At 45.5% G+C, this 25,757-nt stretch overlaps 2 protein-coding genes across 2 annotated transcripts; both read left to right on the top strand.

Moving 5' to 3' along the window:
* Window positions 1-2,343: 2,343 nt before the first annotated feature.
* Ankrd49 (ankyrin repeat domain 49) lies at window positions 2,344-5,649 on the top strand. Its single transcript, XM_008823123.3, has 2 exons — window positions 2,344-3,243; window positions 4,234-5,649. The coding sequence occupies exons 1-2, from the start codon at window positions 2,986-2,988 to the stop codon at window positions 4,693-4,695; spliced, it is 720 nt and encodes a 239-aa protein (XP_008821345.1). The 5' UTR covers window positions 2,344-2,985; the 3' UTR covers window positions 4,696-5,649.
* Window positions 5,650-10,780: 5,131 nt separating this feature from the next.
* On the top strand, window positions 10,781-25,480 carry CUNH11orf97 (chromosome unknown C11orf97 homolog). The gene is made up of 5 exons (XM_008823124.1): window positions 10,781-10,917; window positions 13,656-13,660; window positions 17,419-17,523; window positions 22,627-22,752; window positions 25,338-25,480. The coding sequence occupies exons 1-5, from the start codon at window positions 10,784-10,786 to the stop codon at window positions 25,340-25,342; spliced, it is 375 nt and encodes a 124-aa protein (XP_008821346.1). The 5' UTR covers window positions 10,781-10,783; the 3' UTR covers window positions 25,343-25,480.
* The last annotated feature ends 277 nt before the right edge of the window (window positions 25,481-25,757 follow it).

Here is a 25,757-nt window from a genome sequence, read left to right on the forward strand (position 1 = left end):
CGGGAGGCTCCCACGGTCCCCGCTGGACTCGAGCTGACCCGGAGACCGTGGGGTGGCCGCGCGGACTCGCATGGGCCGCGGCCTAACCGTGGTGGGCGTAGTTATCTCCGCGGAGTCCTCTTCGCTATGCGATGCGAAGGCCTCGGGCGCGACTCGGGGACCCGAGAGTGGCCGGGGCCGAGCAGGATGGGCAGGCACGCTCCCCTCTCCACCCGTGGGCCTCACCCCTGCAGTCGCCTGGGGTTCCCCATGGCGCCTGCGTTGTGATTGGCAGCCCTTCAGTAGCGTACACTACAGATGACACGGAACTTTCTAGAGGAGACCGGCCCTTCTCTAGAAAGGGGTTTTGGGAACAACTTGTGGTCTGCCGGAACCTGAACACAGCCCCCGAAATGGGGAGAAGGCCCCCGTGTCACTGAGCTGTTAGGAAGGGGCTAGCACCCCTCCCCCGGGGTGGTGTTGTAGCAAGCTTTATTTTATACCCTTCATCAAGGAGCTGCAACCGGGTTTGACCTTTTAATTTAAGCCACCAGTTTTTGCATGTAGTTTATTATATCTGGAGTGGTAAATTCAGAATTAATATGAACGGAGTTTTCGTTAAAAAACAGGAGGGAGCTGAGATCTGTACTATGATATTTTAATTGGCATCTTAATTGTTTAATGAGTTGATGGCTCTCATATATAGAGAGATATATAGAGATAGATAGATAGATAGATAGATAACAGTTTGAGGGGAAAGGACAAAGTGAAAATGAGGAGAGACCTAAAACCCCAGTCCTGATAGTGTCTCAAAAAATCTGGACAAACCCTTCATGCAAGTCTTAGGTTTTACAAATGGGGTTACAGGGCCAAAGAAGTTACTGGTTATGATTGGTGGTCTTGTCACTAGTGATAAAATTTATTACCACATTTAGGCTTGTGAAATAACTAGAATAAAATCATGAGGTGTAGGAATGACTAGGTCTCAGAATCCCAGAATCCATTCAAAGCAAAATCAAATGCAGAGCTTTATTTAAAGTTAATGCTACAAATATTTCTTAATGCCTATGGTACATAAATATAAGTTAAATATGGTCCTGTCTTTGAACAAAAAGTTGCTGGGCATGGTGGCACAGGCCTTTAACCCCAGTGCTGGGAGGCAGAGGCAGGTGGATCTCTCTCTACTTCTCAAGTTCCAGGCCAGGTGGGGGCTACTGTCTCAAAAAAAAAAAAAAAAAAAAAAAAAAAAAAATTAATGGTAGAGAATATAGTTTCACCAAAAGAAGAAGCATTAGAGATCTAATTGATCTAATTGGAATGGTAACCTTTGAAAATAGTCTTCAAAGACTTAAGATTTCAACAAATTTAGATAAGGAACTGAGAAAGTAGTTTTTAAAAAATATATGTTATTTATTATTTTGTGTCTTTAGTGTTTTGCCTGCATGTATATAAGTGCACCACGTGCACACAGTGTCCAGTGGAGGTCATAAGAGGGTGTCAGATCCTCTGGAACTGGAGTTAAGGACAGTTGTTAGCTGCCATGTGGGTGCTGGCAATCAAACCTGGGTCCTCTGGAAGAGCACCAAGTGTTCTTAACCACTGACCCACCTCTCCAGCCCCCAGAAACTAGTTTTTAAATAACTTCTCATTTTAATTAAGGCTTATATGCTGTGCAACTCTTTAAGCGAATGTCAGTTTATTAATTTGTATGGCAGCCTAGCAGAATATACATCTCTGCCTTGAAGTCGGCATTAATCCCTTGGGACTAGTGAATGTGGCCCTCCTGCATACTCACAGTACCTGGATGGGGTCCAGATCTAGTGCTTGTCCTGTCTTTGCAGCCTCCGAGTAGAGAGCAAGTGTCTTGAGGTGAAGACCTTGTCCATAACTGAATCCCAGTACCCAGGCATTCTCCTCATACTTGAGTGTGAGTGAAGAGTTAATAAAATTACGTTCAAACAAGGACCTAGCTAAGAAGTACCATTGTTTGTCAGGGAATAAGTGTTTTTAACATGGTGAATTTTCCCAGGCCTGAAATTATTAAAGTAAAGGTAATTACTACAGATGCTTTGGTAAAGACATTGCTGGTGAGAGGGTAAGGCAGCTATTGGGGTTTTCATCTCCTCAGACTCCTTTGAAGTTCTTTCAGGAACTAAAAATTTTTGTTTCTGTTCTTTGTTTCTAACTGATAAAAATATTGAATGTACTCTCATGGTGTTTACATCTTGATGTCTACCACTGCCCCCCGCCAATCATACTTCTCCTAATCCTGTGAACAGCCCTACACCCTTTCCCTGGTTAGCCACATGATCCTTATTTTGTACTTTAAAAACTTTTGTGGCTGGGGATGAAGCTCAGTTGGTAGAGTGCTTGTCTGGTTGCACAAAGCTCTGGGTTCAGGGTCAGCACCGCATCATCCCAGCACTCAGGAGAGGAGATAAGAAGGTCAGGAATTCAGTGTCGTCCCTGGCTACATAGTGATTGCAAAGGATATGACACTCTGAGAAACAAAAAGCAGCTGGCCAAGTATTCATCACTTGACCTACCTAAATTGATACTCAAATCAAGGCAGTTTAGACATTTACTTAGAAGAAAACATTTTGGTTTGGGTTTTGAGCCCCAGGTGGTCTGGAGGTTACTATGTGGACCGGGCTGGCCTCAGTCTTGAGATATCTGTCTGCCTCTGCCAAGTCCTGGGATTAAAGGCATGCGCCACCACGCCCGGCTGTGAAAACATTTCTTTTTAAGACTATAAAAGATCAAAAATAGCAAAAATCTCTCTGGTCCAGTATTGAGTATATTTAACAGGTAACATGAAAAGACCACCTAAGACTTTACAGTTTGTGCACGTTTGCAAGATTGTTATCTGTGCTGTTGATAAAGCTTTACTGTTGTGCAAATAATTTTTTGTGTTTGTGTTTTCAGATCTGAAGGGATAAAATAACTCATCTCTAAAAGAGTATTCCCTAGCATTTGAAATGCTTTTTATGTAGAACAGTAGTAAAAATGGAAAAAGAGAAACTAAGTGATGATGGAAAACCAGACCCAGAAAATCCTTTGGACTTTTCTGAACAGTTAAACCAACTTGAATTGCTGGAAACCCATGGGCACCTGATTCCCACTGGCACTCAGAGTCTCTGGGTAGTCAATTCCGATGAGGACGAGGAGCAAGATGAAAGGAACGAGGAATGGTATCAACTGCAGGAGAAGAAGATGGAGAATGATCCTGGCAAATTGCTGCTTTGGGCTGCTGAAAAGAATCGGGTAACGAAAACAAAAGCAAAACGTCCTTACACAGTAGTGAAGTCATCCTTCGTCTCTGAGCAGATCACACTATTTCTTTAATTTCTTGTCTGTAAAAATGGCTGTGATAATATCTGTGTCTCATGTAGGAATGTGAGAATCAAGGGAAGTAGTGTCCATGAAGCACTTAACTACGTGACAAACTGCCCATAGATATTTGGAGGTTTAAGGCTAATTAATAAAGAAACAATTAGTGAGTCATTAGGATCATCCTTCAGGTAAGTATCACTTATCATTTAGGATAAGACAGAAATGAACATTTATCAAATACTAACTGCACCAGGTGCCCACCCTACTGTTGTGTTACTGGGGTCTCATATTCCTACCAGGAAGGTAAGATGATTTTGCACAGGATCATCCAAGAAGCATTAACACCAAAAATCAATTCTTCCCACTTGGCCACATCTACTTAATTTTATTACTTAGTTTTCCCATGGGTCACAGAAAGGGCTTTGCACTGTCTGTTAGCTTTTTGAATCCCAGTGCACACTGCAGGCCACCAAAAGTCCACAGACCAAACCCAGACTTGCTGTCCAGTGGCCTGTCTAACCTTATAGAAGGAATTGAGCTCTTCAATCTCTATATCGCCACAGCGCTGTTCTAGTTTTTAAGCTCATACACTTTGTATATTGATATAATCTATTATAGAAAAATTAGTTATGCTTGCTTTACAGATGAAATATAAATAAATATAGCAGCTATTGTTCATCCACTGCCAAAGCTTTGAACAGTAAGCCTTAATTAAATCAGAACAAACGTCTGACTTGATTTTCAGAAACTCAGATTTTTAGAAGTACCTAAGTATAATGAGCAGTAGCTGTTTCTTACTAAATCAGTTGCCTTCTCCCTCCACAAATAAAATCTTAGCATCCAAAGGCACCGGACAGTGTAATTATCTTTGTTCATGGGTTTGCTTTGAGCTGGATTTTAAGTTTTCTCCTGTCCCCTCAGCTTGCTACAGTGCAGAGGCTGCTTTCTGAGAAGGCCACTCAAGTGAACACGAGGGATGAGGATGAGTACACCCCTCTTCATCGAGCGGCCTACAATGGACACCTGGACATTGTCCGGGAGCTGGTAGCACAGGGGGCGGATGTTCACGCAGTGACTGTCGATGGCTGGACACCCCTGCACAGTGCTTGTAAGTGGAACAACACCAGAGTGGCCTCTTTCCTTCTGCAGCACGACTCAGACATCAACGCTCAAACAAAAGGCCTCTTGACCCCTTTGCATCTCGCTGCTGGGAACAGAGATGGCAAGGACACCCTGGAGCTCCTCCTGATGAACCGCTACATCAAGCCGGGGCTGAAGAACAGCTCTGAGGAAACTGCATTTGATATCGCCAGGAGGACCAGCAGCTATTACTACCTCTTTGAAATGGTGGAAGATTGTACAAACTCTACACCTCCATCTTAATGGTTCTAGAAACTTCTTAGGCTTCTAAGTACCAGTGCCTCCTTTGTATGCGATATAAAATGTTTCCATAATACAGAGTCAACATCAGATGTCTCTACAGAAATTCTGTTGTACTCATCGCAGTGTTCTTACAAGTGACCTCCCGACCTCGATGTCAGACGTATTTGAAAGTGTTTGAAAGCATCTTTAGTGATTTCTATGGTGTTTGTGGTTTTCATCGCAAGTAACTTACGTATACTTAAAAACTTGACACGGGTAGTTCAAAAACTAAGTCTATTTTTGGTGCTGATCCAAGAGAAATGTATTTTTCAATATCCCACATCCTGGGTCTTTGTTGAGTGTTTACTATACTGCCTGTATTTTTCTAAACTAACCCCCGATTTTCCAGTATTCAGCACCTGGTGCAGTCAGCTTCCCACATCATCCCAGCAGCGTTAAACCAGAAACACTGACACAGAAATATTGAAAACCTAGATGTTTTGTTTTTTAAGATGTAGGCCATTCTGAGGCAAGCTGTTAGCAGGGCGTTTAAACCTTGATGTCTGACACTGCCTACCCGCCTACCCCATCATGCTTCTCACAATCCTGTGGACAGTCCTACCTCACCCTGGTTAGCCAACAGGATCCTTTTTGGGACCGGTCAGTGTCTTCACTTAGACATGCACAGAACTACCTTGATCCCCGTGATGGTAATGTATCTGCCCTCTGAGTGGCTCCCTCGCCTCTTTGGTCACTACTGAGTATAGACTCTTGAGTTCCTAGAAACATTGACATCCCATACCTCCAAGCAGGGTCCTCCTCGTTCTCTACAAACTGTGACTAAGGGAAGGTGAGAAGTGGGGAGATGATTATCCTATGGGATGAGAACACCAGGCTCAAGCTTTCTTACAGACAACTAATATGGACAGTGACCAAAAGCATAAATACAAATAAAGTACAAGTTTTGACAATGCAGAAGGCATGAATTCTTGTTTTTAACTTGAATATAACTTGGTTGAATCCACAGCACATTTATTCACAGTACATTAGCATGTACCTTAGTCCCCCCAGCATCATTTTTGATTGACTCTCTAGCCCCTCTGACCATTCTGAAGGTTCTCAACAAGAACTAACATCTTAGGGAAAGGACACTCTTCATCACTGACTTGACTAAGCATGGTAACATGTGTAATCCCAGCAATGGGGGGTGGGGGGCAGACAGGAGAACCCGGGGAGCTTGCTAGCCAGCCAGCCTAACCAAATATGAGAGATCCCTGTTCAGGGAGAGACCCTGTCTCAAGTCATAAAGTGGGTAGTGGTTGAGGAAGACGTCCAGCATCCACCACATCACCCCGTGGTCTCCACGTCCACCACATCACCCCGTGGTCTCCACGTCCACCACATCACCCTGTGGTCTCCACATCCACCACACATGCTCTTTTCCCTTAGATTTTGTTCAGTATTCCAAATATCCATTACTGTAATGGTTGGTTTTAAGTGTTGATGTCACACAATCTAGAATCACTTCCGAATAGAATCTCGGTGAGGAATTGTCTAGATCACTTTGGCCTGGGGACATGTCCAGTGGGGTTGTCCTGTTCATTGAGCCAAGAGACCCACCCATTGTGGGCAGTACTATTCCCTGGGTTTGGGGCCTGTCCTGTCCAAGTGTGGAGGGGGCTGAGCACAAGCGTGCATGCGTTCATGGCTCCGCTCTTGACTGAGGATGTGATGGGCCCAGCTGCTTCAACCCAAGCTGCCACCTTGACTTCCCACAGTGATGGACTGTGACCTGAACTGGGACTGAAATGAGCCCTTTCCTCCCTGAGTCACTTTTTCAGGTATTTTATCACAGCATCAGAAGTGTGTGTTTTAAAAATTAGGAAATCAGGCTGGAGAGATGGCTCAGTGGTTAAGAACGTTCTTGCAGAAGACCCGGGTTCAAATCCCAGCACCCACATGGCAGCTAACAACTGTCCATAACTCCAGTTCCAGGGGATCCAACGGCCTCTTCTGTTCTCTGTGGACATTGCACAACATGGGTGCACTTACCTACATGCAGGCAATACACGCGTACACACAAAATAAAAATAATTTAAAAAAAATTGGGAAATTGTTGATCTACTTTGTATTTTGTTGATGAGTTCATTTAAACAAAGTCAAAATGGGGCTAAAATGAAACGATGGCTTTCCAGCACTAGGTGTTTGGAAGAAAAACCTTCTTCCCAGTTTGACTGCTGGGATATTCACCCCTTAGGTCACATGATTTTACTATTAGAAAATTCTAAATTCTTTGTATCATTAGTGGAGATTATAGCCACATCCTTATTTTTGCTAGTTTTCAGTCATTAGAAATGTAAATTTTTTTTGGTCTTTTTGAGACAAGGTCTCCCTGTAGCCCCAGCTGTAGAAATGTAAATTTTTATTACATTATTGAATAAAATTGCAATGACTTTCACACAGGCTTTGCTTTTAGAAAGAGAACAAGATTTACCCACAAATAATTACATGCCACTAGTTGGTCTGCCAGTACTCATAACAAGAATGATAGTTTATGTGGTTTATGGTAGTTTTGAAGACACAAATTATCAGGAGAAAGATTTTTGAAAGTTTAGTAGGTATTTTTAAATGTGATGACTTATATCTATATTTTAAATATATATGCCACATACCTGCATTTGAAATAGGTATTATATGTAGGACACAAATAAATGTATTTATTTGATTTCCCCTTCCATGATAAATTCCATGCTTTTAACTTTTGTGTGTTTTTTTTTTCACTTTTTATAGTGGGATGAGCACTTAGCATGAACTTTGCCCTCTTTAGAACAGTGTTGCTGTCCACACGCACGGTGCCGATTGGCAGGCCTCTAGAACTTGGTAATTTTGCAGAACTAAGACATTGTTCCCACCGAGCATCTCCCTGCTTCTTGATTGTGGTGGTAGTTAGGTAGATGACTTTAAAAACGATTGCGTTCCACAGGCCTTTGTAGAATGCAGTTCTGGCACCCACAACATACTTCAATGACTGTGATTTCTTATATGGTTTTCCTGAGACAGACTGGACCCCACGACTGTCCTGCAGAGTGCTGGGATTACAGGGGTGTGCCACCACACTCAGTTTCAGTGGAGATGATTTTGGCAGGTAGGTATCCCAAGATGACTGATTTTATGTAGCACAGAGGGACATGGGATGGTCTCATCCACAAATTCTAGGGGGCATATTTTCATGGATGCTTTTGCACCTGTGAGTTATCAAAAAATACGTCTTCCTTGGATGGTAGCACACGCCTTTAATCCCAGCACTTGGGGCAGAGGCAAATGGATCTCGATGAGATTTCTGCCAGCCCAGTCTATGTTGAAAGTTCCAAGTCAGCTGGGGATACAAGGGATTTTTTTTTCTCAAAAAAACCCAAAACAAACCAACCAACAAGAACAACAAAAAAATTACATTTTTTAATCAATTCCCTGGAATTTTTAAGTTCTAAGCAACAAGCCCTCTGTAAGGAACAGTTTCTCCATCAACTGATAGAAGAGCAATTAAAGCAATTGCCCCAAATTTAAACCATTTGGAAATTTTGCTGGAGACAGCTGGACATACCTGGGAAGAGGAAGCCTCAGTTAGAAAATTGCCTCTATTGGACTGGCCTATGGCCAGGTCGCTGAGGCATTTTTTCTTTTTATTTATATATTTTTAAAATATGAGTGTATTGCCTGCATGTATGTGAGTGCACCCATGTCCTGCAATGCAGCGGAAGTCAGAAGAGGCCTTCAGATTCCCCTGGAACTGGAGTTAAGGACAGTTAGTAGCTGCTATGTGGGTGCTGGGAATTGAACCCGGGTCCTCTGCAAAAGCAGGCAGTGCACTCAACTGCTGAGCTATCTCTCCAGCTCGTGAGGCATTTTCTTAATTGCTAATTGATATGGGATGGCCCAGCCCATTGTGGATGGTGCTGGCCTGGGGCAGGTGCTCCTTGGTTGTATAAGAAAGCAGGCTGAGCACCAGCTGTAGGAGCAGCCAGGAAGCAGTTCCTCTGTGGTCTGTGGTTCCGTTGCTGCCCCTGGGCTCTTGCCCTGCTTGTGGTCCTGCCTTGGCATCCCTCAGTGATGGACTGACTTGGAAGAGTGAAGTCCCCAACTTGCTTTTGGTCCATGTTTTATCACAGCAATAAAAAGCAAACTAATACAGAAATATCCAGTAAATTTGAAGCAGTGGTTTATTACTATAGAAGAGGAATTGTTTGGCCTTTAAAATAATTTAGGTTAAGGCTGTTGGACTGTAGATAGGGCCCTGAAGTAGGAATCTGCTTCTCTGAAGAGATAATAATATCAAAAAATATCCTGTTAATTTTTCAGTTATTCAAATTGTAAGCAGGCAGGTATGATTTCTTGAAATCTGTTCTAAATCTAAAGAATTAAACACAGAATGTAAAACATCCTCCTAGATTTTTACTAAAATAATATTAAATGTTAATATGTTAACTTTGATAATATATTAGCTTTTTATTTCTAAAGACTTTGTGTTTTCACATTGAATGTTTTAAAACTCTTTTAGAAGTTTTTAAAAGACTGAGTCTTCTGCCTGCACATATGTCAAGGGCATGATGTACATGCAATGCCTGTGGAGGCCAGAAGGGGGTGTTAAAGTCCCTGGAACTGGAATAAGAGTGAGTGCTCCAGAGCCCAGCCAGCTCTCCAGCCATATTGAATATACATATAAATTTTTTTTTTTTTTACAAGGAAGATTTGATCTGGTGTTTGCCTCCCTCTAGTGGGCATTTTGGTGTTTTTCATTTAATTTTTAAAAAAGGATAAGCCAACTACTTTTATTGTCCATTTTGTTTTTTTAGTATAAAAGAACCAATAGCTAAAATAGTATACTTTATACTTACCAATAATTTATATCCAAGAGAACTTGAAGTAGCATACACATGTGGTAACTGGAAATTTTAGATAAAAGCAGTTGGGCCTGGTGGTGCCTGCCTTCAATCCCAGCACCAGGAGGCAGAGGAAGGCAGATCTCTGTGAGACTAAGGCCAGCCCGGTCTATGTAGGGAGTTCCGGGCCAGCTGGGGCTACAGGTAGACCTTGTCTCAAAGAAAATCAATAAATAACATGTCAAAGTCATAGGTAGGAGGAAATAAACCACTTAAATTAATAGTTACTGCAACAATTAGCTCCAAATTTTTGATGTTGGAGAAAAGGAAAAAACAATAATTGTATAAATCAGTATTATTTGATCAGATAAATGAACCGCATTGTTCTTATGAGTAAAACAATGCTTTTTAAACATATTTTATAAACAATAAAACAAGCTTATTTTTTCTAACATATTTTATGCTTGTTATAATTTGTAGAGATATGCCATGTCTATAACAAAATTTAGCAACCCTGATAAACCATACAAAGTGAACAAACCGTGTAACTACCACTCAGATCAGAGTGAGGAAAGGAGCCAGGGTTCCCAAAGCCCACTTTGCACTCCAGCGTTTCCTTAAAGGAAGCCTCTGTTCTGACTTCATCGCCACTTGTGAAAAGCTTGTGGAAATAGTGAACACTCAAATAATGCACACTTAACTTTTGTAAGATTAAGGTCACATTTTTTAGTGACTGTAAAAAGAAAAACAAAACTAACCTCTGTTCCAAACAAACTCTCAACTATGTGACTCCCTCCTCTAATTTTCCTGTGAGATTGTGTGACTTGACATAACAAGGATTCTGAGTACAAAAATCCTTGGAAACCAGTTATTTCATGATGCGTGAGAGCCCCGAAGTTGGGAATCTTCGTTGATTCGAGGATGCGTGGAAGGCGGGAGGCCACGGGTCTTGGGACCTGGCATCCCTGGCATCCCTGGGATCCTGCTGTGTAAACCGGCACACCTTTTCTGTCCGGTCGGGGACCGGTGCCGGGCTGGGCACTTTCCCACGCCTTGAAGCTCGGGTTTCTTTCTGGCTCTGCCCCTGAAGAAGCTGGTCCTCCGCGTGGGTCGGGGAGAGAAGCGGGCAGAGCGCGGGAGACCAGGAGCATCGCCGTCACCATGGCGACCGCAGACGCCTGGCGTTCCGGCGCAGCCGGTGCTGAGCAGAGACGGCCCGGAGACCCGGTGGCATGAGGCGGCAGGAGGCGCTGGGGACGCCGGCGGGGACGGCCGAGGCCACCGACCGGGAGCAGCCGCGGCCCGCCGGGCTGGGGAGCCGGGTGTGCGCGGAGCCGGGCGGCCCGGAGCCCCGCCAGCCCCGTGAGTGCAGCCTCAGCCCGGCCCAGGGCGGGGGCCTGGGGACCCCGGTGTGGGGCGGAGGGTGGGGGGCCGCTGCTTGGCGGAGGAGGACGTGGTGGCCGGGAGCGCCCTGCCTCCAGGGGCTGGCACCGACCACCGCCCTCACCGAGGGCTGGCACCGACCACCGCCCTCACCGACGTCTCCGGAGCCCCGGCCCGCTCGCCCCCAACTGAGCTGGTCCGCGATGGCATCGATTTTTAAAATGAACGCGTGTGATTAACACAGACACACGTAGTTGAGGATGCTGGGGACATAGCTCGGTGTAGGTCGCTTGCCCAGCATGCTCCAGGCCCTGAGTTCAGTCCTCTAAAAGATAACGAAACTTCTTGTCTGAGAACGAGAGGGAAAGACGCCACCTGCCCCTCCCCAGACATTTACAGTTACTTGTATGTAGTACCTGCCCCGTTTGCATGTTTGTGTGTGCACCTGCTGCCTCCGGTTATATGTTTATGTGTGTATGTGTACAGACACACAGAACATGTCCATCCTTTGTTGGGTTCCTTCATTCCCAAATCAGGAAACTGAGCAGAGGAAAGGAAGTGGCTTGCCATCATTAGCCATCGCTGCAAAATACTTAAACCCTTGCACACTGGTGGTGCACACTTTTAATCCCAGCATTTAGGAGGCAGAGGCAGGCAGATCTGTGACTTCAAGGCCAGCTTGATCTCCATAGGGAGTTCCAGGTCAGCCAGGGCTACGATGTAAGACCCTGTTCTTGAACTACCACAACACCACATTCAACTCTTGTCACTGGGACTCCAAGTCCATAAATCATTATCTGATCCTTTTAGAATTTCACACTGCAACTCTCTGGCTTGCTTTCTGTCCACTGAATATACAAACAGTATTCAAATCAGTAAAGACAGTTCTGTTCTGAGCTAGTTGCAACTTGATTCCTGACCAGGTTGCAAATATTTCACAACCCCCTTCACCTGCTGGGTCTTCAGCAGCTGGTGAGGAATGAGGGTAAAATAACAGGGCCATGGAGGAATGCAAGCACCTTCCAGTCCTGCACACAGCCTCCTTGATTGCCTCTCTGGGGACCAGTCTAAGTGTCTGGAGGGAGTTCCCTCTGCCCTGCGGACCCCAGGAGGGAGCATCAGGCCCAAGCCCTCAGGACTTGTGCTTCAGCTCTCCCAACCCCAGACCTCATCTAGCAGTCATGGAACCCCCGCCTGGTGGCTAAGGGTCCCCTTCCCTCAGCCACAGTGTGATCGTCATACCTCACTTCTTTTATTATTGCCAATAGCAACGACATTCCTCACTTGGAACAATTAAACTCTGTGTATTTTGGAAATGGAGATGTCTTCTATTTAAAATTCTACTTGCAACTTTTCCATTAAAATATTATCTACCTGGATGTTATAGGCACACACCTTTAATCCCAGCACTTGGGAGGCAGAGACAGGTGGATCCCTGTGAGTTCAAAGCCAGTCTGGCCTACATAGCAAGCTCCAAGCCAGCCAGCAGTACGTAGTGGGACCCTGTCTCAAAGTGCATCTAAATGTTCTTTAGTCCTGGAATAAAATAACCAGTGTAGGAGTGAAATGTAGACTTTTCACTCTTTTACCACTTGATTTAATATGTGTCGAGTCTTTCCTACATGCCAGTGCTGGGCAGGTCACAGAGCAGTGATGAATTACTATTGCAGGTGAGCTTCACCAGCTCAGTCAGGGGAGGACGTACTAATGGTTTGGGTCTCAGCTTCCCTGACAACCGCCTCTTAAGGCCTCAGCCTGAGTCAAAGTCAGCTTACAAATGTTCCTCATCACTGGGAGAGTCTTCAGTCTCTCCATAGCCTCAGCTCCCACTCATAGATTGCTTTCAAATACACACAGGTGAGGGAGTGGGATGCTCAGTCAAGTACTTGCCTGTGGGCTCCTGAGTTTGATCTCTAGAACCTGTGTGCATTACTTTTTGTCACTGTGATAAAATGCCATGACTAAAAGCAACTTGTGGAAGAGTTTATTTTGGCTTATGATTCTAGAGGGAGGGTCCACCATGGTGGGGAGGTGTGGCAGCAAGTGGCCAGAGCAGGAACACCAAGTAGAAAGCGAATGGGGGGCAGCTGGAAGTGGGGTGAGGCTGTAAAGTCTCAAAGCCCACCCCCAGTGACATACTTCTTTCAGTAAGCTCTGAGTCCTAGGTTCTATAGCTATAACTTCCCCAGACCGCCACCAACTGGGGACCAAATATTCAAATACATGAGCCTATGGGGGACATTTCTCATTCAAAGCACTGTACCATGTACAAGCTGGATGCAGTGGTGTATACCTGCAATCCCAGAACTGAGGAGGTGGAGACAGGCAGATACAGGGGCCTACGAGCCAGCCAGTCTAGCTGAATTGGTGAGCTACAGGTTCAGGTAGAGAGCCTGTCTCCAAAAATAAGGTGGAGAGTGATTGAGAAACACATCCAATGTTGACCTCTGACCTCCACACTCGCAAACATACACATGCACCCACACAAAAAACACATGCACTGACTTCCATACAGCTGGCTGTTTGAGCGCCTACCAAATCAAACACAAAACCAGTTGCACCTTGAAATTCATTTGCAGTGCCCTCTGCTGACTGGCCTCTTCAGGCATTGCCAAGTTGACTAAAGCAGCTAAGGCAGAATTGTAAGCAGGATCTGGTTAGAAAGCATGGTGTGAGTACAAACTTGACCTGAGAACCACACCGTGATTAACTGGATTCTAGACAGTGTTAGCCATTTAGCTGACATTACGTTATCCACAGAAGACAAGTGTCTGTCCCCTTCTCCGTTCAGGGCTCCTGGAAGGTTTGATTTGGGCCCTTTCAAATCTGTAGTTAAACATTTGTTTGCTCCTAAATACAAGTCATGATATCCATCCCCATTGATGCCGCTGTGTGTGTGGGTGTGTGTGTGTGGGGTGTGTGTGTGTGTGTGACTGTGTTTACCATGCGTGAATGGGGGTTGACATAGGATGTCTTCCTCTGTGCGCTCCACCTTATTTTTTGAGTCAGTCTGTCCTTGAACCTGGAATTCATGTACTTGGCTAGGCTGGCTGGCCAGTGAACCCTTCAGGATCCACCTGTTTCCACCTCTCAAGTGCTGAGGTTGCAGGTATGACCTGAGCACTTCACCATCGGAGCCAGCCCCTGGCTTCTGGTTTTTATGACTTTAGCTTTATAACCCAGGATGTTGTTTTCTTGATTGTAATAATTACACTTGCCCACAGGTAATTTTGGGAATGAGAAACGTGTAAGATGACTAAGGCATGATAACATTAAATAAATGATAGCAACTGTTAGCAGTCAACAAAAGAAAGCCTGTAAAAACAGTTTTCAGTGGTGCATGCTGGTGCAGACCTTTAATACCACCAGCACTTGGGAAGCAGAGTCAGGTGGATTTCTGTGAGATAAAGGCCAGCCTGGTCTATATGAGTTCCAGGCCAGCTGGGGCTACAGGGAGAACCTGTCTCAAAAAAAATTATTTCCAAAAAAAGTCCAGGGACAGAGTTCTCAGCAATCCTTCCATGTGTAGTGACCCCAACTCCTTCGTCTGTGCGTCTGAGCTGCTTACCGACCGAGGCTCAGTTGCAACAGATAACGGAAGCTGTGCAGTGTGAAGACTTTGCCTTCTGCCTTTCTTTTCTCTGTCCTCTCTCATTCTTCTCTCTCCTTTTCTCCCTCCCTTTAAAAAAGATTTTAAAATTTGTTTTTTCTTTTTTAAAAATATTTTTCTTATTTTTATTTTATGTGTATGAGTGTACTGCCTGCGTGTGTTAGTGCACCTGTGTCATGTAAAGCTTGTGGGGGTCAGAAGAAGGTGATGGTCCCTGGAACTGGAGTTATAGACAGTTGTTAGCCACCCTGTGGACACTGGGAACCAAACCTGGGTCCTCTCAAGAGCAGCCAGTGCTCTAAACTGCTGAGCATCTCTCCAGCCCCTTCCTTCTTTGTTAATTGAGGTGTTTCCCTCACTGGTTTTCACACTCTCAATTTTCCCAGTTCCACAAATCCCACTTAGCAGTTCCCTCTGTGAATACGCTTAGCAGCCAAGCTGAAGTCTGCCAGGACACCTGAACTTTGAACAGGGAGCTCTTCTCCTGACCTAGGTATAGACTGCACTTCTTTCCCAACCTTGCTAAATAAACACTTTTTGCCCTGAAGATCGAGGTGTTCTACAGAAAGTTTAAACCAATTAGGCTAAAGGGGTCCTGACTTTTATTCAGACGACTCTCAGCTTTTAGGAAACAAGACTGAGGGGCTGGAGAGATGTTCGGCAATTAAGAGCATTTGCTGCTCTTGCAGAGGACCCGGGTTTAGGTCCCAGCACCCATATGGCAGCTAGCATCGGTTCATAATTCCAGTTCCAGGGGAAGCCGATGCCTTCTTCTGACCTCTGTGGGCATTATATGACATGTGTGCACTTATACACATGCAGGCAATACATTCATACACAAAAAATAAAAATAAAATATTTTTACAAAAAAGAAAACCAGAATGAGACCCCCAAAATGTCTAATTGTACCTTGTCTGAGTCCTCATGAGTTTGAGTCCTTATGACCAAGAGTGATCCAGGGCCACCCAGCAGGTCTCTTGTCCCCTTTGGGCCAGTCATGAGGAGGTCAAGTATACTCACATGTTTTCTATTAGTTGATGGGGAGTGGAGGGAATGTCTGTCATGCCTTTGCAAGCTTGACATCAGGTCATAAATATCTAAAGAATTTCTTTCTTTGACTTGTTCTTGAGTTAAGACTCAAGACTGAGGACTGAGCCTGGAGCTGCTTGTTTTCTGCCAGGCACAAGGCCACACTGACAGACGCACACCCAGCAGTCCTTCCAGGGATGAACACATGTGCAGCCTATCTCTTACCATGTCAAGCTCGGTCCGAATATTCCAATGGAAAAAGATCTCTCTCTGCTTTTATGCAGTGATGCTCTGGTAAAAGGCAGATAATTTGCATCTCCAAATGCCCTTTGGTGTGGGTCCATCCTCTGGAGCCTGGCCAACCTACCCAGCATCACACCCTTAAAGACAACTGCCTCTCCCAGCAGCTGTCAGTTGCCCACAGTCCCTCAGCTAGGGCCTTCTTATTCACCTCCCCCTTCCGCCCTGTGCTGGAATTAGTCTGGGTTGACTTTGTGTAGATCTTGTGCATGCTGTCACAATTGCTGTGAATTCCAATGACCAATAGGCCTTAAAAATAACCGAGGATATGGAATTGGGCAGTGGAGGTTAGTAAGAGGCAGTAGAAATAGGGGAGGGGTCTGAATATGATTAAAATACATTGTATGAAACTCTCAAAAATTCAATTTAAAAAGATTGTAATGTAACCACAGCATGGATTGTGAATGGTACTTATAGGTCCCACATCTATCTGAGGAGTTATTGGCAATTTAATAAAGCTGACACTTAAAATTTGAGTGGCAGTTATATAGGCAAAAAGTCAGGAGAGAGACTGTTCAGGGAGAGAAGACAACAAGCAAAGTTGGGGTCCGATGGGAGGAGCAGGTGGGGGGCTGAGCGTGGAGAGGTCCACAGAATGCTGTCCTATCAGTGAGCCACAGGGCCAGGGAGCCAGGGATAGAGGTCAGGAAGCAGTTCTAAGTTTATCCATGGCTCACCACCACAGGTTTAATCCTTTAACATGATGGTTTAAAATGTTTAGGTGAGACCAGGGTAACTGCTTTGTGAGTAAACCACTTGCTCTGCTGTGCAAGCATGAAGACCCGAGTTCAAATCCCAAGAACTTATGCAAAGCTAGGCATGGTGTGGTGTTCTATGGTAAGATGTGAGGCTGGGACAGGAGAGTCCTCAGAAGCCTGTGGAACTCCCAGCCTGGCGGACAAAGCAGCAAACAACAGACTCTGTCTCAAACAAGGTGGAAGGCAAGGGACCCACACCCTAGCTGTCCTCTGACATGTGCATGTCCACACACGTGAATGAAAACACACCCAACACACACACACACACACACCATTCAAGGTCGTTCTACATTGCACAACTGGAGCTGCAAGACGCAGGCACACGTCTGTCTTTCCCACTGTTCTGTCCTCGATCCCAAGGCAAACGCCTGGAAAGAATGGTCTTTGATAGAATTCCCTGCTGGGTGAGGTGGAGCACGACTGTGAGCTCAACACTAAGGCTGGGGCAAGGATCTCAGGTTCCAGGGCAGGCTGGGAAACATCGAAATCCTGTCACCAACTCTTTATTGATGAGTGAAAGTTCTTGAATCTGATGAGAAAGCTTCATGCATTTCTTCCTCAAAGAGGAACCTGAAGCTTACCCCCAAGTTCAGGGACTACAGGAAAGCAAAAAGTTCTCAGAAAACCGAAGGCTGCAGTGAGAGCTCCCCAAGACAGAGCCCACAGGGCAGAGCGTGGCACTTCTAACGGGTAATATGTTATTGTTAAAAGTTACTCATGGAGGTATAATGGCTAAGAAGGTTGGGCAGAATTTGTGATAAGAAATCCATTTTTAATACCTTTTCAGGGAAGACATTTCTATACTGTGAGCCACATAGGAGAATCAGGGAGGTGCTGGAAGAGGAGCTCTACATAAGGAGGGATGAATGCCACGTTAAAAGTCCTCCTGCAGGTAATCTCAGTGACAGAGGAAGTATGTTTGTTGAATGAATAAGACATTGTCTATTGGATGGCAGGGTGATTATTTCATGTATGACAAAACTGCAACTATCAAAAGCAAAATAGGTTCCTGGAAAATTTGAGAACTCTTCTATAGTGTTTTACCTATGTCCAAATATACCTCTACATTCAGAGAGAACTGGACTAGCTTATCAGCATGTTTTGCTGTCCTACACTTTTGATGGCATCATTTATATATTTTTAAATGTATTTATTTTTGTTTCATGTGTATGAGTGGTTTGCCTACATGTATGTAAGTGCACCCATGTCATGCAATGCCTTCAGAGGCCAGAAGAGGGCATCAGATTTCCTGAAACTTGAGTACCAATAACTGTGAGCTGCCCTGTGAATGCTGGGAACTGAACCCAGGTCCTCTGTAAGAGCAGTGTGTTATGGACCCTGTGACTACTGAGGAAAGACCACCAGACTCGATTCAGATCGAGATAAAAGATTTTATTCAAGCTAGCTTGGACTGCAGTCACCACATTGGATTAGAGTGCTGCAGTGGGGAGGGGGAGGGAAAGGGACCTTTTAAAGCTAAAAACCTCAAAAAGGAGTGTGGACAAGGTGGTCCCCGAATAACAGGGTGGAGGGTGATCTCGGTCTACATGTCAAGGTGCCTAAAATAGCAAAACAAGCAGGTTACAGAAGCCAGAATCAGCAGTTCGTCATAGCATAATTTTGTTCTCTATATGTCTAGAGAGCAAGTGACCATGGAAGCATTCTCCTGGGAGGTAAGGGGGAGACAGGGGTCAGGGTTTCTGAAAACAATCCTTGAGCTAGAAATACACCATGGCCAAGCTTCTAAGATGGCTACTTTATTCAAAGTGGGGTCAGTTTGGTCAGTACAGGTGCTCCTAATCGCTGAGCCATGCCGCCAGCTCCGAATTATTTCTGCTTAATGGCAAGTAGAATTTTCCCTCATATGCTTGGGAAACATCATAAAATCTTTAGTCTTATCAATATAGATATGATCAATAGCTTCCCAGATGGTAGATTACCATCGATTACCCTGAAGCTTGTTAAAAGCAGCTCACTGGTCCCAGTGCCCGGGTCTGTCTTAGTAGGACTGGGGTCGGGCCCAGGCATTTTCATTTCTACCAAGTTCCCAGGTGAGGTTGATACTCCTGGTGTAGACACCTCTTCCCCTTGATGGCCACTGTCCTAGTAGAATGCAAGCCACTCGACTAGGTCAAAACCCCTTAAGATTTCATCCTAGAAACACACAGTTTAAGCATCATGATCTGGGGCTCACAGAGAGTCATTCTGAGAAGACTGGTCCCATGTGTCCATGGTTCCTTATCAACAATTGATCACTAGGAGCATATTTCATGCCTGTCCAATGGCCAAGTTTTTAACACAAGGCTTGTAGGTTCCTGAACTTGCTAGAAGAAATGAAAGAACCAGACCAGCAAGATCGCTTGACAGGTAAAGTGCTTGCTGAGCAACCCTCATGGCTTGAGATAAATCCCAGAATGCACAGTGTCCTCATTTCTTTCATGTTGCTGGGATGAAATGCCCTGACAAAAAGCAACTTTAAGTGAGAAAGTGCTTATTTGGATCACAATTCCAGGTCACAGGACATCACTGTGGGGAAGTCAAGGCAGGAGCTTGGAGCAGCTGGCCACACCCACAGGTGAGAGCGAGAAAAAGCACATGCCTGCTGTTGCTCAGCTGGCCACCTCGCTCTTACACAGCCAGACCCCACACTCAGAATAGTGCTGTTCTGTGCATCTACACTGGTCAAGGAATTTACTAGATACCAGCTGGCATGTCGAGATTGCAGAGTCTACGAGTTACTGAACAGAAGTTAAAATTATTTGAATTTTTTCCTCCCCTGGTCAAATCTCTGAACATGCCTACACAGGGAAGGATAGGAAATGTGGCTCAAAACTGGCTTTTCAAGTCCCCTATCCATTACCCACAGTGCACAGACATCCAAAAGGAATAATAGATATATTTTTAAAAATATTCTACTTAAGCCGTGCATGGTGGTACATGCCTTTAATCCCAGCATTTGGGAGGCAGAGGCAGGTGGATCTCTGTGAGTTCGAGGCCAGCATGGTCTCCATATGGAATCCAGGACAGCTGGGACTACAGGGAGATCCTGTCTAAAAAAAGACAAAAAAAAAAAAAAAATTCTACTTAAGCCGGGCATGGTGGTGCACACCTTTAATCCCAACATTTGGGAGGCAGAGGCAGGCAGATCTTTGTGAGTTCGAGGCCAGCCTGGTCTACATAGTGAGTTCCAGGACAGCTGGGGCTGCAGAGAGACCCTGTCTCAAAAAAAGAAAAAAAATTCTATTTATTATTTTTATTTTATGTGTATAAGTGTATTGTCTGCATGTATGTGAGTGCACCCATGTCATTCAATGCCACAGAGGTCAGAAGAGGACTTCAGATTTCCCTGGAACTGGAGTTAAGGAAGGTTCGTAGCCACCATGTGGGTGCTGGGAATCGAACCTGGGACCTCTGCAAGAGCAGTCAGTGCTCTTAACCACTTAGCCATCTCTCCAGCCCCAGCAAATATATTTTTAAAGGTGAGCTTCCCTTCCCTATGAGACCAGCCTGAGGCAGTGGCTAGAATCTACCCATAGTTTTGTAATTTGTTAAATTAGAATAGAAATACATATCAAAAGACCTCTGAGTAGAAAGTGTCTCAGGCATGAAAAGAGAAGACTCTCTAGAAGATTCTAGAGCTGGATCTGAGCCCTTTGTGCCCATTTCCCTCTTCCACCTTCTGCTCTCCCTTCTGGCTAGCATGCCAACACGGAGGCTCCGCTGGCTCAGCTCCCTGCTCGGTCCTGTCCCCCTCCTCCAGTGCACAGGCTGGGAGCCTAGGGAGGTCCGTTCTCTGAAAAGAGCAGCTGCCTCAAGGGGCATCCACACTTCTTTCTAGGCTGCTTCTGTTCCGCTGGATATCTCAGCTTCTGGAAACTTCTTCACCCAAACATTGTATCAAATACATACACTGTTAATAGTTTTTTGTTGTTGTTGTTTTGTTTTGTTTTCGGTCTTTTTGAGACAGGGTCTTGCTGTAGCCCCAGCTGTCCTGGAACTCACTGTGTAGACCAGGCTGGCCTTGAACTCAGAGATCCACCTGCCTCTGTCTCCTGAGTGCTGGGACTAGCATGGCTGCATTCTTGGCATCTGACAATTTTAGTTTTCGATCGTAACCTTCAGCACGCCTGCAAATTGTGTCAGGATGAGCACAGCTGACAGCCATTAGCATATAACACTTTCATCCAATTTGTTGTGGTTGGTCTGCAGAGTCCTGCTTCCAGATCTTAAACTGCTTTCTACCTACCAGATCCTCCCACAACATGCAACAAATCTATGTCTGTTTTACTGTTCTCCTAAGGCTGTTGTCACAGCCGCTGCTGAGTAAATACCCATGAGCTGCTGTGTTTGAGAGCCAATTGCCAGGGACTAGGAGCAAGTGTTCTTCCATCCCTAGGCAGAAGAGGAGACTGACTTGAACTGGAGGGGATGATCTAGGTTAGATACAAGGAACAGCTTCAGTTTTGTGAGATCTCGACAGAGGAAGTTGTGAAGTTGTCCTTAAAAGTCCTTGAACTAGGACACCACTCATCTTGATAGGCCACTTCACCTATTTCCCCTGGGGCGGGGGTGGGGGGCTGCTGCACTGCTCAGCTGGCAAGTCCTCTGCCACTGGAAGTGAAGCCTGAGTTTGCACTTGGACAGTAAAATCCTTGTGAAAATAATAGCAACCATTTGTTAAGCACAAAGCACTCTCTAGCCATCTGATCTGCATCCTAAAGAACGCTTCAAGGTAAATATTACCCCCATTTCAAATCTAAGCAAATGGAGACACAGTGGGTAAAAACAACTTGTTTAACCACAGAGCTGATACTGAAGCCCTGCTATCCTTGAGCCCAGAGACCATGCTCCTTCCTGGTCATGACTCAGTATGACTCTTATTTTATTTTATGTGTATGAGTGTTATGCCTGCATGTATGTAAGTGCACCTGTGTGTACAAGGAGGACAGAAGAGGACATCGGATCCCCATGTGGGTACTGGGATTCAAACCCAGATCTTTTGCAAGAGCAACCAGTGTTCTTAACCACTAAGCCATCATCTCTCCAACCCCAGTATGACTCTTTTAGGCAGGGACAAAGTGTCAGCTTGAGTGTAGGTGAGAGTGCCAGTGGGCAGCCCTGAGGAGGCTATCCAGCAGTGGGCAGTCATGGGTCAGTATTAAAACTTGCCAGACCAGACTGAGGCACTGGCTGACTCTTTGGCATAAAGCATGATTTTGTAATTTTTAGAATTTAGAATAAAAATACACATAAAAAGACCCCTGAGTAGAAAGGGTCGAGGGCACGAGAAAAGGTGCTCTAGAAGATCCCAGGACGGGATGTCAACCCCTTGTCCCTGCTGCTCTTTGCCAAGAGTATTTCATGGACTACTTGATGGCTGACTTTGAAAACCTACACAGGTGATTTTAAGATACAGAGGACAGTCACATACAAATCACTAGTGGAACTCACTATAGTTTTGGGCCAGTGTAGACACTGTCTTGAGGGTGTTGAGCCGCCGCACAGCAGGGCCCAGCAAACTTGCCATGCTGCTTTCAGAGGGGGGCTAAGCCACATCTGGATCACAGCACTGAAGAGCGCTGGGCTTCCAAATGAATCAGTGTGGTAACTTTCAGTTTTCTTATCTGTGGGAATGTTTCTACTTATTGCAAGAATTAAATCAGGATCAGGTTAGGTGACAAGTTCTCCGACTTCTATTTTACGCTTATCCTTTGTTTTGCTGTGTTGTTCCTATACTGACCTTCCATGTCTCTGTGGAGACCCAAGGAAATGTGTAAGAACATGCAATGGTTAAATTCCATGGAAGAATAGTTGGATGCAGGAAATGGATTGAGGATGGATTAAATGGCAAAGATTCTAGGGACTAATTAATTAAGCCAATATACCTCCACCAAATAGTTGGAAAAAACAATCAGAAGTAAAATACTTTTGGAACATTTTGTGCTGAAAAGAGAATACGCTAATCACCGTTGTCTTGTTTTAAAAATATCTGCAGTGGCTCTGGATGGGGTTTGGAGCATTCAGAGGAATCTCCCTGTGGGAAGTGCAAAGCCAGGACAGCCGAGTCGGAACAGTTTACTCCCACAAGCCAAGTACTATTCAAGACACGGAGGCCCGAGAAGTAAGACCCTAGACTGCCGAGGCCCCGCCCGTGGGGCAGCACAGGGTATAAACTGGTGGTTCACGCTCAGAGATCTCGGTCAAAACCCAACCCTTTGACCGCCTCTCAGGTCACACTTTGCGACTCCACACTGTCATCGCAGAATCCTACAGACACGGAGAAGTTCAGACCCAGACTTACGGGTCGGATTCTTTTTCTCCTTTTGCACAGTAGTTTCTTGCACACAGCCTCTGGGGGAGGAACTGTGTGTGTTCTCTCTTCTTAAGTGGATGAGGAAAGGAGGTGAGGGTCCACCCTGGACCAGGTACCTGGGCCACCTATCTGGTGTCCTCCTCATTCCTCACAGCCACAGCGAGTGTCTGTCAGAACACCTGTAGCCGGATATGGGAAGGCAAAGGTCTTCAGATGGAAGGAGTGTGTGCACAACACAGACACAAAGCCAGGGACAAGAGTCCTAAACGTCAGTGGACACCTGGGAAGTCACACTTACAACATTGCAGCCATCACAAGGTGTAGGCATAATCCAGTTTTCAGATGTGGAAACAGAGGCTCAGAAAGGCTGAAGAATTTGCCCAGTGCTAGGCAGCCAGCTAGTGGAAGTGTTGCTTTAAACCCAGGCAGCCGCTCCAAAGCCATGCTCTCAACCAGGAGGAATTCCTGGGTCTCTGCACCACACTGTGCCCAGGAGCTGGGGTGTCTGCTGACCTTGAGCGAGGTACAGACACAGTGAAAGTGCCACAAAGGAAGCAGCCAGGGACAGACCTGTGGGAAATCGACTCAGTGCGGGGGGGTGATGTAGCCACTGAGGGACTGAGGCACAGGGTTAAAGACCAAAACCAAACAGGGCTCAGTTGTGGAGGCCTGGGCCTAACAGTGACAAAGTCGCCATTATTTACCACGTGCCAGGCCTGGCAGCAAGTGTCTTACATAGATGTGAACCCCCATGATCATGAGTTGAAGATTATCAGCTCCATCCTACAGGAAAGAAAACTGAGGCACAGGAAGGGCATTAGAGGACCTAAGAGCCCCACATCTTGGAGGTAGTGGATCTGTTATGTCTAGCCTGTGCAAACCTGTCTCCCAAGGCTGTGCTCTTAACTGCTGGGTCATTATGACAGAGATTCTGATCACTGGACAGTGAAGGTGGATCCAGTCACAGGGTAACGGTTATCTAGGCACGAGCACCAGGGCTGTGGAAAGGCAGTATTAGAATCCTAGAGGCAAGTACATTTACAGCCCACAGAGATAACGGTGACCTGCAGCAATGGCCAATCCAGCTTGTAATCCCAGCACTGGGAAGAAGGCTAAGACAGGAGGATCCCTGGAGCTCTGGTCAGCCAGCTGAGCCAAGTGGATGAGAGGTTCAGAGAGAGACCCTGACTCAAAGAACAAGGTGGAAAGAGGTTTAAGAACCCTTCATTGACCTCCAGCCTCCAGTATGCACGTGCACACATGTGCATGCACACACTCGCACATACATACCCTGTGAGGGGTATGACGTGTGTGACATGCATACACACGCTCATGCACACATTCACCCAGCTCTGTGAAGGCAGGGACAGTGTCTTTCTTACCACAGTGTAGCACAGATTGCAGTTTGTCATAAGAGTGACTATTGAGTGATGGAGCCAGGGAGTCTGTGCTGAACGTGGGAAGCTTCTCGCTGCTAAGTACACACATGCATCTCCCCGAGGGTCTGTGCTTTTCTCTACTGTATTAAATGCAGAAGAGAAGAACTGTGAAAATGTGCATGTACTTATAGACATCCTGGAAATAACAGATTTCTGTGGCTCACAGTATTTCTTTCCAAGGACCTCACCATACAGAATGCCTAACTACTTATTTGTGATCTTTTTGTGTATGTGGGGGGGGTCTTTTTGACACAGGGTCTCCCTGTAACTAACCCCAGCTGGCCTGGAACTTGCTATGTAGACCAGGCTGGCCTCAAACTCACAATCTGCCTACCTTTGCCTCCCAAGTGCTGGGATTAAAGGTGTGCACCACCATGCCTGGCTTCATCTTTTCCTTTTTAAATGAACAGTGTGATCAGGACAGTTGTGCCTCTCCCGACATCTCATACACATCAGCTAGCATTTAAACTCAGAGCCATGGCTGTCCAACTAGTTCTAAAGCCTGGTTAGAGACGGCACAGCACCTACTGCCCATCGTATCGGGTTTTAGTCGCTTGCTTTTGTCATTTCCTCCTTTTTCTGCACCATGTAACAAACCAAAAAGAAAAAACAAAACAAAACAAAAAACCACTCAGCTACTGCTAAGCTTGACTGTGCCCATGAATCACACAGGGTCCTTGTGACAACTCCGGTTCTGGTTCAGGTTGGGTGGGGTTCCGGAGTCTATTTCAGGCCAGCAGCCGGGTGAGGCTGACACTGCCTGGACTGCGCTCAGCAGTGGGGCTTGAGAACTGAGCTGTGGCTTCCCGGTCACCATAAGCGGGTGGTTTTTACATTCTTCTCTGAAAGTGAGCCACCATGACCACTCCGTGTTTAGATGGAGGGGAGCTGGGATTAGAGCGCGTCTCCCCAGACGAAAAGGCATTTATTCACTTACTCTTTTTCTCACTCTAGGATAGGAGACGGACGCCATTTTCCACAGAGACAAACTTTCTTTCCCCTAATGTCTGAAGAACAGAAGAAACCCAAGCTTGTTTCTCGATTTAAGATGTTTGAAAAAAGTGTTTATTAGTCTATAACATCTATTTATAAATCAGTCCAAAGCCAGGAAACACGATTGGGAAAATGGGCTAAAGAAAATGACTTATTTTAGGTTTTCACAGTGGGGATGCTTTAGGGTCTCGTTCAGCTTATTTTATTAAATATATGAAACAGGCACAGTTCCTTATTTCAAGGTAAACACAAACTCAACTCTGTAGTGTGATGTCCTAGTCGTCCCTTCAGCGTTTAGGTCCCGAGGTTGATTAGTATGTGGCCAAGACAGTACAGAATGCACAGTGTACGGTGGTCGGGAAACGGCCTTTGATTCAGAGA

The sequence above is a fragment of the Nannospalax galili genome, unplaced genomic scaffold (genome assembly GCF_000622305.1).
Source record: "Nannospalax galili isolate Female #2095 unplaced genomic scaffold, S.galili_v1.0 scaffold469, whole genome shotgun sequence".
Lineage (NCBI taxonomy): Eukaryota > Metazoa > Chordata > Mammalia > Rodentia > Spalacidae > Nannospalax > Nannospalax galili.